The sequence below is a fragment of the Mytilus trossulus genome, chromosome 6 (genome assembly GCF_036588685.1).
Source record: "Mytilus trossulus isolate FHL-02 chromosome 6, PNRI_Mtr1.1.1.hap1, whole genome shotgun sequence".
NCBI lineage: Eukaryota > Metazoa > Mollusca > Bivalvia > Mytilida > Mytilidae > Mytilus > Mytilus trossulus.
Window position 1 is genome coordinate 61,029,466 of NC_086378.1, and position 13,226 is coordinate 61,042,691.

Consider the following 13,226-nt stretch of genomic DNA (forward strand, 5'->3'; position numbering starts at 1 on the left):
AATTGTGAAGATTTCAGTGATTTAGCATGACTTAATGGTGCTAGTTCTCGATATATGTGCATTGAATTGTCAAAAACATCCCATATTTATGTAGCAGAAGCATTCTACTGTCCAATAAATAACTTAAAGTTTACTGTTTAACAATTTTGTAAAACTGCTATATTTTGGGGCCAAAAAGGGGTCTTATCGGACCTTCTCCTTTGATTTGATGTAGTCTTAAAATTTACGTAACCAAAATAAAACGGAGGTCATCCTCGTGCGAAATCAAATTTCCCGCGCTTTTATACTCTGACTGGACTTGGAAATTCCGAAGGAAAATTGAATCGAGGCTGCATTTTACCTTGACCTTTTAGACACAACTCAGGTATTCGTTACCGAAAACTAGAAAACTCTTACAGGTGAGTACGTTTATTAAGACCATTTTCATTTAGAAATATATATTGTACAGAACAACAAAAGTCATTATCAAGAAAAACTTCCAATCACACCTGTAGACATCATGCTCACCTGTGTTTACAGGTGTGCTGTTTCAAATGTTTATAACTGGACCGCCATTTCCGTAGAATTAGTCACAATTATAACATTGTCATGTAATTATTATCGTTGAAACGAAGTTATACAAGTATTTTATTTAATATTTCAGTTCCAATCGTTCCTTAAGAACAGGTAGTATAGTTTTAAATAAATGTTATTAGGTTAGTTTCACCTGAAAAAAGGCACTTCCGGTTTACTTCCTGAAGTTCATTTTACCAGAAATTAGTAGTAATTGACAAATTTACTGCTTAAACAGGTAACTTAGTTACATTTCACTCTTAGAAATGATTATTTTTGCAATGGATTCAAATAATTCTGGGGTTTCACTCAAGTTCATCTATATAAAAAAAGGAGCTGTCAGTTATATGATTGACAATATTAATTTTATATGTACTAAAGCGTTCTAAGAGGTTAATCTATAGCAGGATAGGATATTGTATCCTGCCCTTTTTACCAAATGCTTTTTTTCTTCATACCCCCTCACCTCTAATGTGATATTACCATTTTTCATTTCAATAGTCGGGCATCAATCATCACCATTCCATAATGACTAAGCATTGCTGATTATTATTTAATTATCATTTATAAGAATTTAATTTGTCCAGCAGTTTAATTTCCTTAAATTTTTTTTTAAATCGCTTGCTGAACATGAAAGATGCACCAATACTAAGAATGATGTTCAATAAAAACAATGTTTTTGAGGAAAATGCAAAGAATTGTAAGTGGTACATTCTCATAAATAGGTATTATATAATAACCATTAACTTGGGGGAAAAATTAACTGCCTTAGACTAGTGGTGCATACAATTAGAAATTCTTCATTTAATTGTTTAAAAATACTTGAATGATTAGAAGTATTTAAGAATGTATCGTTTGATTATAATACATGTTCATTTTAATTTTTAGATGTTGTCATAAAATGCTGGTATACCTATTGTTGTTGTCTGTCCTGGTGCAGACAGGATGGACACAAACTAGAGACACTGTAATAACTAACACTGATGGCTACAAGATGGATAGAGCCCCGTAAGTTATCATTAATAAATTGTCTTACTTGTTTTAAAAGTTGGCATGGTTTTAGTCTTAATGGGAAATTTTTCTATCTACACTTTTCTTTTAATTTGAAATGTAGGTGCAAAACAACAAGACAGCAACCGAAGAAGCACAAAAAAACAAAAAACTTGAGGTGTCTTCCTACATGTACCAATGCAGTTTAAACAAAAGCTCTATCTTTTTTCTTTCTCATACCTGTATGTTTAAAAAAAAAATATGCATATGTTGGTACTTTTTTTTAACCTAAAATATATAAAAAAAAAGGTTCAGCATAATAATTTAGCAAATATGAAAAAATAACAAAAGGGATAAAATAAATGTAATTTTAACTTGTAATGACATCAAATTTTTTGGTAATGTTGCAAGTGTGTTTTTAACATTTACTCAAGTCATTATGTAGTAAAAAACGACACCCATGTTCAACTTATTTAGCTGATTTAGTCATTTTGACAATCAGGCATGACTTTATTGAACTTGCACTGAGGTAAACTGTTTGGCTTTTTATTGAAAACCTCACTGACTTTGGGATAAAGAACATGCCCCTAATTTATTGTTGTTTCAATAGACGATACATTGCACCATGTATTTTTTCACTAAAGACTCGTTATTTTTTGTTTTACCTTAGTCATTCTGATGCTTGAATTTTCTAAAAATCATAAGAATGTTTAAACCTTGTTTACATTATTGGAATGGATATTTTCTTCTATAATTATTGAACAGTTAAATGATATTATTTTTCTATTTATAGCACCTTCCTGGTGGTGGCACCTAAAAGAATCAGACCAAGTATGGTAATTCAAGTCTTTGTGACTATTCTGAGACTAGAATATCAGCAAGTTAATGTAAAGATATCCGTGGTGGAGGGGAAAGTGATGTATGCAGGATCTGAATTAATGTTTGATCGTCCTGGAAGCAGAATAATGCAAATGAGGGTAATTAAACTTAATTTAAAATTTCATAATTTAAAATTTTACAATGTTTTACTTTATTTTGTGGGGTTTGTTTTTTATCAAAAGAGAAAGAATTGATTCATTGTTTAAGAAATTTTTAAAGATAGAGACCATTACTTAAAATGAAAGGATCACAGAAACTTTATTTTCATTTGCACATTTATATGATATCCTAAATTGCTTGAATTCTTTTAGAATGAAAAGACATAATTTATTCACATTTAACAAAAAATAAAACACTTTATTTTAGATGCCTGGCAATGCTCAAGAAGGAAACTATATTTTGAGAGTGGAAGGCAGTGAATATGGAAGTAACAGTGGGAATATATTTTTTAATGAGACCAGATTAGAATTTAGTCCCAAACAGGCTTCATTGTTGATACAGCTCAGTAAACCTATTTATAGACAAAGTCAAACTGGTAAGTACATCTAGAAGTAAAATATGATGACCAAAGAGTCACAGTTTAACCATATGTGTACCCCAGTATGTGAACAAATATGGAACTCAAAAATATTGGAAATCACAAAGTTTTAAATGTTGAAGTGTAAAATCACCATAAAGTATGCAAAGTACCTAATATAATCTTCTCTTATAAAAATAAATCAATGAAATAAGAAAATTGTAAAATTTCATTTGCAGCATCAATGAAATAAGAAAATTATAAAAATTTATTTGCAGCATGATGTCTAGGGAGGGGAGGGCTAAACATAATAAAGTGTAAACATGAAAATGAAGTGTTTACAGTATTTAGTATTGATAAACACTATTTTGAAGAAATTATGTTTTTGTTTCTGATTTCAGTGCATTTCAGGGTGGTACCAATCTTACCAAATTTAATGCCAAAATATGGGAGTATGACCATATATGTACATGTAAGTATAGATATTTATAACTTTTACATTCTTGTTTTCATAGTACATGTACTCACTAATTCTTGAAGAATGCTAACTGAGAAAACTACATTATAGTTTAATGAATGCTGAACATCAAACATCTATCATTACTTGTACTTCGCTCAGAGTTGGTTTTTCAAAAACATGCTATTTACTTTCAAGGTAATCTGAAGGAAGATGAGTCATCCTACCAGGATATGCATATCTAACACCAAGCCAACCACATGCTTTTCTGATATTACAAATTGTAAAACAATTCAACAAAACAAACAGAACAGCCTGATTTTTGCTTAAAATAAAACAACATACCGGTACACATTATGGCTTATCATAGACAACCAATAGAACACATGTTCCTATAACAGGCACAGAACAAATGTCGTTGTAAACACTCAATCCTGTCCTAACCTGTAACAGTGTTAGTGTTGTAATAGTATTTAAAAGGAATTTCAAATATTAGCTGATAATGGCTGTTTTTGTTTTAATTTATGTTGAGCAAAAATAATGATGATAAGATTCACTTCCGTACATTGACATTATGTTGGTTTTTTTAGGATCCCACAGGTTTTCCTGTAAGAAGATGGTTGGCTGTTCAGACAAATGCAGGAGGTAAAAATAAAAGAAAAGATTAAGAAAAAAAAAGAAATTTTTTTACACTTTAAATTTTATTTGGTGCATGCAGCAATTATTCAACAAATTCTGGATTTTAAAAAAGTTCAGTCCTTTTATAAATACCTGTAAGGTATTTTGTATTACGGAATAGATATGTTTTTTTTTTGTTTTAAGATTTTAAGAAAGGCTGTAAATAATGTGGAAAATTTTAAAAAAATAATCGTTCTCTCTGTTACAAAACCCAAAAAAGAGTTTCTCCTGCATTTTCATTTTTTCTGAAAATAATGAATTTAGATATGACAAAGCTAACAACTGAGGAAGTCCTGACTTGGTGACATATGGCTAGATGAAAAAAGGAAAAATGGAAGTACAAATATGCATAAAAGCTGGATCTGTTGTGCTCTAGAGGATTGTAGTGTCCTGGACAATCATTACACATCGTTATCTCCTTGTTTTTAATACACTGCACTGACTTGAGTGTAACATGAAGCTTCTTTTGATCATAAGCAATGAAAGGTCAGTTACATTTTATTGTTGAAGCTGTTGAATGTTGCTCTGTTTTTGATGTTTTAAAAGTAAGATTTCCACTATTTTAACAGGTCTTGTAAGTCAGAGTTTTGAACTGTCAGATCAGCCTAATTATGGTAATTGGTCCATAGTAGTAGATGCATTTGTAAGTATAATTAACAATATATAATAAAAGTTGACACTATTTTAATTTGAAAACATAATATTCTTAAAGATGTCATTTTTGCGGAATGTGAGATCAATCTCTGTTAGATCAAATTTTACATTTACCTTTGTAAAAAGTCTGTAAAGCATTGTTTGTTTTATTTGCAACTTGACTGCAATTTTATCAGGATTTATATCTTCAAGCTGAAAATGTTTGATAATCAAAAGATGATAAATATTTTTAAAATTTTTATTTTTAATCTGCACTCTCAAGATAAAGCTGGTAGACTCTTTGTCAGTGACCATTCAGAAATCTTTAACATTAACCTTTGTTTTTCAGGGAACAAGATACAACCAATACTTTTTAGTAGAAGAATACTGTAAGTTAAATGATATATATAAAAAAATGAATTCATTATAAAATAAATAATCTTCAACACTTACTCTAATGTGAGAAGAAAAAAAACCACCTAATAATTTAAGTTGTTTAGTCGCCAATTATTCTAGGGCAATATGATCAATATGTCACACTACTGTTGATTGGATGATATCTGCTGTCAGTTCCACAGTTGGCAGTTGGAGCCATAAGTTACCATGTTGTACAATTTCAGAATATGTTTTGTTTAATGAATTTTTTTTACCAAGTTTGCTAGAATAGTTTGGTATTTTAAGTGTTGCCACTGTTAATTGGAGATTTAGTTGCGGCAACTTTTTAAATACAGTACATTTATTGCATGAATATGAAAGCAGTCTGAATGAGTGAAATAGGCGTATGTGGTTATCTACTATTCATTCTATTATTGGCATTGGAGACGAAGTGTGAACCATTAAATTTAATTACAATATTTTTGTACATGCTTTTTCAGGGGATCCCAGATTTGATGTGAACGTAACAGTCAAACCATATATTATGGACAATCAGAGAACCATTGGAGGAATAGTTAATGCAAAGTAAGTCTTATTATATACAGTATAATTACATAGATTCTTATTTCCTTCATTACACCTTTAACTGGCTGACTGAATTTCGATGTATTTTTGTAAGTTGCTAGTTTTGTTAATCATATATACATATAACTTTCCATTAGTTAAAATGTAGTCTTTAGAGATTATGGTAATCTTTCTAAAAGGAAATTATCAGAAAAGTATCATGGAGTTTTTTTAAATTTCTACTTACACATGTTCCTGTATCTTTCAGAAATTTGACTTTTTTAGGTGGAACATAAAACTACAGGGAGATAACTCTGTAAAAATAAGCTGAACGTTTTTATCCCATGCTATTGTTAAGGAAATATAAGCATTCTCTTTGATCAAAATAAGTGTTTGTCAAAATGCTATAAATCAAATGAATTTTTTCCGATAAAGTATGTGGTTCAAGTTTTTGAAATTTTTGTATTTTAGTCAGAAAGTCCAATTTGATATTGTGTCAAAATTTTATGAAAATTTAACGAGCCAAATAAGTTTTAGTCAAGGTGTTCCATAGCACCTTAATAAACATGTAAACATACTATATTTTTTGTACTCTTTATATATAGTTTTACCACTGGTCGTCCAACAGAAGGAAATGGAACCGTTGTTGTCAGTGTGTACCCACCAAGTTCACTTTGTTATCAGAATCCTACAGTATATTACAACAAGTCAGAAATAACTCCTGTCATGTTACGTCAAGTTTACCCTTATGTAGGTTTATTTATATTCTACAGTAGTTCCGAATTCATACATATACTTATCTATTTAAAATACAAAAATCTCACACTGCATATATTCATTTATTTTCATGTGTGCCAATTTTTGTAAATTGAGGAAAACTTGTATTTTCTTGAATATACAATTTTTGGTTATTTCAAGTCTGCATACATCTTTTCTTTATATAAAATGTGTCATTTCTTGAACATTTTTATCCCTGGGTTCATCTGTATTCATAGAATAATCATGATTTGTGAAGACACATTAACCAATTGAGAAAGAACAGAATTTTTAATTAGAAATAAGGAGATACCAATGAGACAAAACAGCACAGCTTCAAACAGATAACTGTAACAATAACAGCATATATATGTAAAAGAAATTGACGCTGAAAATATCAGATAAAATTTTAATCTCAATTATTGATAGAAATTATAATAACAATTTAATACATGCTCATGACAATCTTGTAGGCAAAAAATAATTACAAAACAGAAAATTAACTTTAAAGTGTAATTATAAAGGTATCTGCCTTTGTATGAATAAATAAAGATGTAGCCTAAACATCAATGTAACAATTGCAACAACGAAACAAATTAAAAAAAAATATGCTTTTAAGTAGTCATAACTCAAATAGATAACATTGGAATAGTCCATTTGCCAATTACCGATTTGATTCTATTATTACACACTTTTTAAACAAATTACTTCCCTTTGTCAATCGTAGACTGGTTCCATACCGGACAAAATTGGCTTTTGCCAATGCAAATCATGATGAATTAGAAGTGATGTATTGGCGGTTTAACTAATTTTTTATGAAAATTAATTTCTAATGTCAAAAGTATTTAGAAAAACAACAAATAAATGTAATTAAAAGATTTGAAAACCTTATAGATTACAAACATTACGCACAGGTAAATTTGTTCTTTCTGCTAGCTCTCCATTGTAAATAAAAATTATATTCCTCATAAAGGGAGACAACAAAAGTAAAGGTCTCTAATTATAGGGTCAATGACGGGAATTGGCAAATAGCCTATTGAACGTAAATAAAGAGAATATTGAAGTAGAAAGAAATCCCTATTTTACTGTACACTTAATAGGTAAAAGGACCAATATTCTTTGAATTTGACATGGAACAAATAAGGCAGGAAGTGAGAAGGTTCTACCCTCAGTGTGTCACATTAGAGGATTTTGAGTTACAGTTTAACGTCAGTATATATGACTGGTTCTTTATGATGACAGAGGAAGGCTACGCTAGTACTGTTATATTCAGTTCCAGGATAAGATTACAGTGGGTTGGAGATATTGTCAGGACATTCAAACCAGATTCTACTCTTAGTATTCAGGTATATGGTTACCTTACAAATCAGTCGTATTTTGCCCTATAATTTAGTTCAAACATACATTGCTCGTTTTGGTTGGATATAAATAGAAAACTTTTTTTTCTTTATTTCTAACCATCATTTTTGATTCATATTTGGTGGGTCTCATTGGGGACTAAGCGTGACGCAGGATTGCCAACGTGAAAGTCAAATTTTTGTGGCATGAAAACAAGAAACGAGGTCTTGCAAGACTTGGGAAATGACAAGAAAATAAGAATGGCTTACGTACATAGTGTAAGCGGGAATCTGACAAAACAGTAAGCAGTATCTGGGATCGGAACCAACCAATGAGACTCCCTATTTGACTCTCAGAAATATCAAGTACTAAATTTGAGCTGTTAAAACACTTTTTTTTTTACAATTATTCAACAAGACAATATTGAAATTCATAAACTGCCCCAATTATGGAGTTTATGACTTTTGTGTGTCCATAATAAAAATTATGAGTCAAAGAATCATCTTAGTATTCTACGTGAGGAATTGGGATTATTGTAGAAATTGTGATGAAACTTTTATATTTTTTGTTTTCAATCTGCAGGTGGCAGCAATGCATTTTGATGGTTCAGCGGTTAACCCTGCCAAACCTATTCACTTTATAGTCAATCCAATAGCAGGTTCCACAGGATCAGTAGCTACACCTGGACCAGTAACACCAACTAATGGAATAGCAGAAATTAACTTAGCTATAACAGATAATACCATTACCGGTCTGGATATTTATGTAAGTAATAGGCATATTTTTTCAGATATGAAATGCATAGCTTAGTTAGTTATATTCTTTCTATATTGGCATGAATGTCCCAAATATGATATGTATGCTGTAAACCCAATTTATCTTTCAAGATAAAATTAAACCTTATTTTAGCTTTCAACCCTTTCAAGCTTCTTCATATTGATTTATTTTTACAATTTTCAAAGTTTTTATTTAAAGGATTTTTTTTTATTCTATGGAAAAAGAAAATGCTTGTAAAATAAGTTGTTTTGCTGTACTCTCGAATCAGCTGTAGTATTATTTATAGTCAATTCAAAAATTGATTTAGAGACATCTGAATCAATGAAATTGGCATAATATATCCTCTAATCCTTTAATTACTATACTTTGTTATTGTGCGATGAAATATTGGTAATTGAGGCCATTATGTAAACTTAACTATTTCTTGTACACACAGGACTAATTATTTTAGGTTGATATATAAAACTGTCTTTAGTTTATCACCTATCTTCTTAAATTTATTTCTCTATATATTTGTAAGTAAATATGCTTTATGTTATTACAGGCAAGATACAATAATGATATGAATACAGAAATCCAGATGAAGACAACTCGGTACTACTCACCAAGTAACAGTTATATTACTGTGTCCACATCTACAAAGAATCCTAGTGCTAATGAATACATGATATTTCATGTTAGAACAACTAACTATATTCCTAGAATTTACTACCAGGTAATACATTAAAAAAGTTTCAACATATTTATTTATAGTGGATTGGGATTTATATTAATCCCTCTACTTTGCGAGTGCGAGTGCTGCCTTGAAGCAGCATTAGCCTACTCTTTTTCGAAATCTACAAGGGTGTCTTTAACGTGCAAGAGATATGGCTCTCTCTTAACATGGGTCAGCCATTTATTGTCCCCTTCCGACGGACTATCATCGATTCCTCCAGACCATACTCGGTAATACATTGATAATGTTGTATACAAAAACTGTGAGTTGTTATTATTTGGTAGGTCAGTGGTTTTTTATCAGTTATAGTTTCACTTTATGTGATTTAAGGCTCTAACAATCCTTATTTTGTTAAAAATTAAAAGAATATTATACGCAGAATTAAAACGAGAACAGGTTTTTCACTGGGGTAAAATTGTTAATTTTTATTTTATTTTTTTTTGCTGGAAGCTTTTCATTATTACAGGCTTTAGCTGAAGTTTTTGTCATTAAGATTTTTGTAGTAATTTCATTCAACATATAAAAAAATTGATTAATTTAAAGATAATACTTCATAGGATCCCCTGCAAATTAACAAAAAAGAGGGAATATTTTACAATATGTCAGCCATAATACCCCTATTTAGGTGTTTATCTTTTTGCTTGTTTATAAATATATATTTTTACTTGCAGAGGACCCTGTTTTCTTTATTTAGATTTTATTTTAAACTATTTATAACATTATGGTATTTTAACAGGTTATTGCCCAAGGAAATATCATCATTGGAGAAGAATTAGAAATGATATCTAGGAGGAAGTCATTCGCTATAGCTCTATCTAGAGAAATGGTGCCTACAGCCAGATTAGTGGTGTACTATGTCTCAGGACAACCAGAAGAAATAGTCATGGACAGCATCAGTTTCTATGTCAGTGGGCTCAGAGCTAATCCAGTAAGTATTTTGTTTGATATTTAATAAGATTTAATTACCTGTCAAACCAAAAACTGGATCTGTATTATAGAATTGTGTAGAACTACATGTAAGATTAAAAATATCGAACGGATGTAATTCTTGTTCTCCAAAAGAATAAATTTTAACTGTAACATATAACAACTACTAACAAAGTGTTTCACTTTAGACTATCAAATGAAAATATGGCAGGGTCAGACTTGTTTTTTGGAACTCCACTTCCAGGTGTATTTATCTAGTAGATTACTTAAAAGAAAAACATGAAGGACATGCAATTTATAACAAATGTCAAATCTTTTCTCTCTTAGGTCAAAGCTGAGGTGAATCTAGGTAAAGATTTTACCAGAGATTCAGTAGAGATTCGAGGAGAATCTGACCCTGGATCTTACATGGCCTTCTCTGCCATGCCTCTGGATATCTACAGTAGAGGAATCAATGATGGACTCACGGAATACAGGGTAGGTTGGTGTACTGGGTATTCTGCTGGAGGGTCTATTGTTTAAAGATAATGGAATTATTCAGGATAAACCTTGTGGCACTTACTCTTTACAATCAGACTTATGAGCAATCTTTAGATTGAAAGGTCAGGAAAACTATTCAGAAACAGTGACACAAATTTTGTCATAATTCTGGAATTCTAGTTGGTAATCATTGTTTAAGAACTGTTAATTTGTTTTACTTACTTTGTAATTGACTGCCATTATGAACCATATACATAAGATGTCGGCTAATTATGGTCCTATATTTTCACCTTTTCTGCAATAAAATAAAAATGAAAAATTACTAAATGAATAAACAATATTTCAAATCTACAGGCACACAGCTGAGTTTTATGAACATTTTTAGTAAGATTCTATTGACTTGTAGAGATGATTTTGACAGGCCCTCCACAGCAAATTTACAAGCCTTGGCTGGTTGGAATTAGGTTATCCTAAGACTGGTTATTATCCTATGCAGCTTATGGAATAAATTTGATTTTTAGCATGCTTGTAACTACATGTATTCTCATTTTAAATGATAATTATGATGTAATTTTATTCTTGTAGTTGATTGATGAGTTGAATTCGTATGATGGAGACAATAGGAGAGCATGGCAACACTTGTGGAGATTGAGTGAGACAGAGTTTGAATATAAATTCTTCACTTCTACAGGACATGGAATTGATACTACCACCACTCTTTCTGTAAGTACAAAAATTGTTGATGTTTTCATGAACAAGCTTTAAGGATTTAGCTATAAACATGGTAGGTAATCTAGACTCACCTTAATTGACTAGGATTGTTAGTTTTTTTGGTGAAATTTGATGGGTTTCTCCAGTCAAAAAAAATCATGTTTTTATTCATATACAAATTTTTAAAAAGCAGAGTAAAATTTTATGCAATATTCAAACATCGCAGTAATTTCTGAATTAACAGTATTTGTATGCTAAGTATGACAGTGTAGGCAATAATTTTGAAAAAGATCTTAAACAATGTGTTGTTTGAGGGTGAGTGTCCTTTGTATCTAGATTTTTGGAGATAACTGTATTGTATTTTAAAATTTAAATTCTTTTTAGTAAATATTTTGGCTTGTTGCAAATAAAAAAGTGAAAAACTTGCATCGTCTTTTGTTTTTAAACAATGGGACATCATATGGTCATATATATACTCCTTGTAAATAGTATATATTTGTTTAGGGGCCAGCTGAAGAACTCTCCCGATGTGGTAATTTCTCCCTACATTGAAGACCTGTTGGTCACCTTCTGCTGTTTTGTTTTTTTTATGGTCGGGGTGTTGTCTCTTTGACACATTCCCCATTTCCATTCTCAATTTTATCCTTGTGTCAAAAATAAATACAAGACATATTCATACTTTATGTATGCTTATGAATGGTTTCAATATTGATAAAAAGAAGATTTTAAGGCTTAATTTCTGATAGATAACATACAAAAAAAAAAACAGAATTCAAAATGGTGGCCTTTTTTGTTTCAGACGTGAATCTTACCCTTCAAAATATTTGTCTATGTCCATATGAAATGTTTTAAAATGTTTCAGATCTGAAAAATGGAACTTTTAAAATAACCAATTGTTTTGTGTTTTTGTAGCAATCTGGATTGGTAGCTTTGTCTGATGTCACCATCACCAGAGTTGTTAGTAAGTATATAAATAAATATAATACATATAAGCTTTCACAAGTACCAAACATCTAGCTTTAATAAAAGATAAATGACTTGTAGACACTGGTTGACATGTCAATAGATTTTCAATGTGTTAAATATGTAAATATTTTTATGGTTGACAAGTTGAAAGGTTGACAATGTTCAAAATATAAATATTTTCATGGTTGACAAGTTGACAAGATGACTTTATAATATAGTTTCAATTATAATAAGGTTTGCCAGGTTGACACTTTGAAAAAATTTACATAGTGTGAAATAGCATTATTAAGAAAAATTATTTTGGAGCTATGTTGTTAACAGACTTGCATTACAAGAAACAATATATAGAGGACTTTTATTTAAGTGATGTTCGCCTTATGATATCAACCCCTTAATGAAAAAATTATGATTTTCCCTTTGATTTTAGGTCCGTGTAACTTTACAAGAGATGGTACATTGCCTTGTTTTACTGGAGAAATATGTTACAATCTCAACAAGACATGTGATGGACAGAAATTCTGTAGTGACTGGGCTGATGAACAAAATTGTAAGTGTTGATTGACAGTCTAATTCATTAAGAGTACTGAAGATTAACAAATTTTGGCATTCATTTATTTTTGCGATTATTGAATGATGAATAACAGTGTGTGATTAATTATTGTGATAATTGAAGGATGAATAAAAAAAGTGTAATTATGCATAATCATTGCAATTTGTGAACAATGAATAACAATATGAGATCAATTATTGTGAATAAAAATGGGTGAATAATTATTGCAATTGTTGAAATGAATAAAATGTGTAATTGATAATTGCAATTGTTGAACAATGAATAAAAATTCGAGATAAATTATTGTGATTGTTGAACAATGAATAGAAATGTGGGATTAATTATTGTGATATCAATTAAG

General features: G+C 30.2%; 1 protein-coding gene across 3 annotated transcripts in view; it reads left to right on the forward strand.

The window, feature by feature from the left end:
• Positions 1-281: 281 nt before the first annotated feature.
• The window catches only part of LOC134721632 (pregnancy zone protein-like), a 30,920-nt gene continuing 17,975 nt past the window's right edge, over positions 282-13,226 (forward strand). Inside the window, exons 1-18 of one of the 3 annotated variants that reach the window (XM_063584750.1) lie at positions 282-398; positions 1,441-1,560; positions 2,336-2,519; positions 2,788-2,956; positions 3,340-3,410; positions 3,986-4,040; positions 4,643-4,716; positions 5,056-5,095; positions 5,582-5,666; positions 6,251-6,395; positions 7,502-7,747; positions 8,322-8,504; positions 9,061-9,231; positions 9,968-10,159; positions 10,486-10,635; positions 11,224-11,361; positions 12,262-12,310; positions 12,743-12,862. In XM_063584750.1, coding sequence (XP_063440820.1) covers positions 1,454-1,560; positions 2,336-2,519; positions 2,788-2,956; positions 3,340-3,410; positions 3,986-4,040; positions 4,643-4,716; positions 5,056-5,095; positions 5,582-5,666; positions 6,251-6,395; positions 7,502-7,747; positions 8,322-8,504; positions 9,061-9,231; positions 9,968-10,159; positions 10,486-10,635; positions 11,224-11,361; positions 12,262-12,310; positions 12,743-12,862 — 2,179 coding nt within the window. In that variant the 5' untranslated portion in view covers positions 282-398; positions 1,441-1,453. Of the gene's footprint in view, positions 399-642; positions 667-766; positions 791-1,440; positions 1,561-2,335; positions 2,520-2,787; positions 2,957-3,339; positions 3,411-3,985; positions 4,041-4,642; positions 4,717-5,055; positions 5,096-5,581; positions 5,667-6,250; positions 6,396-7,501; positions 7,748-8,321; positions 8,505-9,060; positions 9,232-9,967; positions 10,160-10,485; positions 10,636-11,223; positions 11,362-12,261; positions 12,311-12,742; positions 12,863-13,226 lie in introns of those variants that run through there. The other 2 variants (XM_063584751.1, XM_063584752.1) reach the window with 2 other exon arrangements.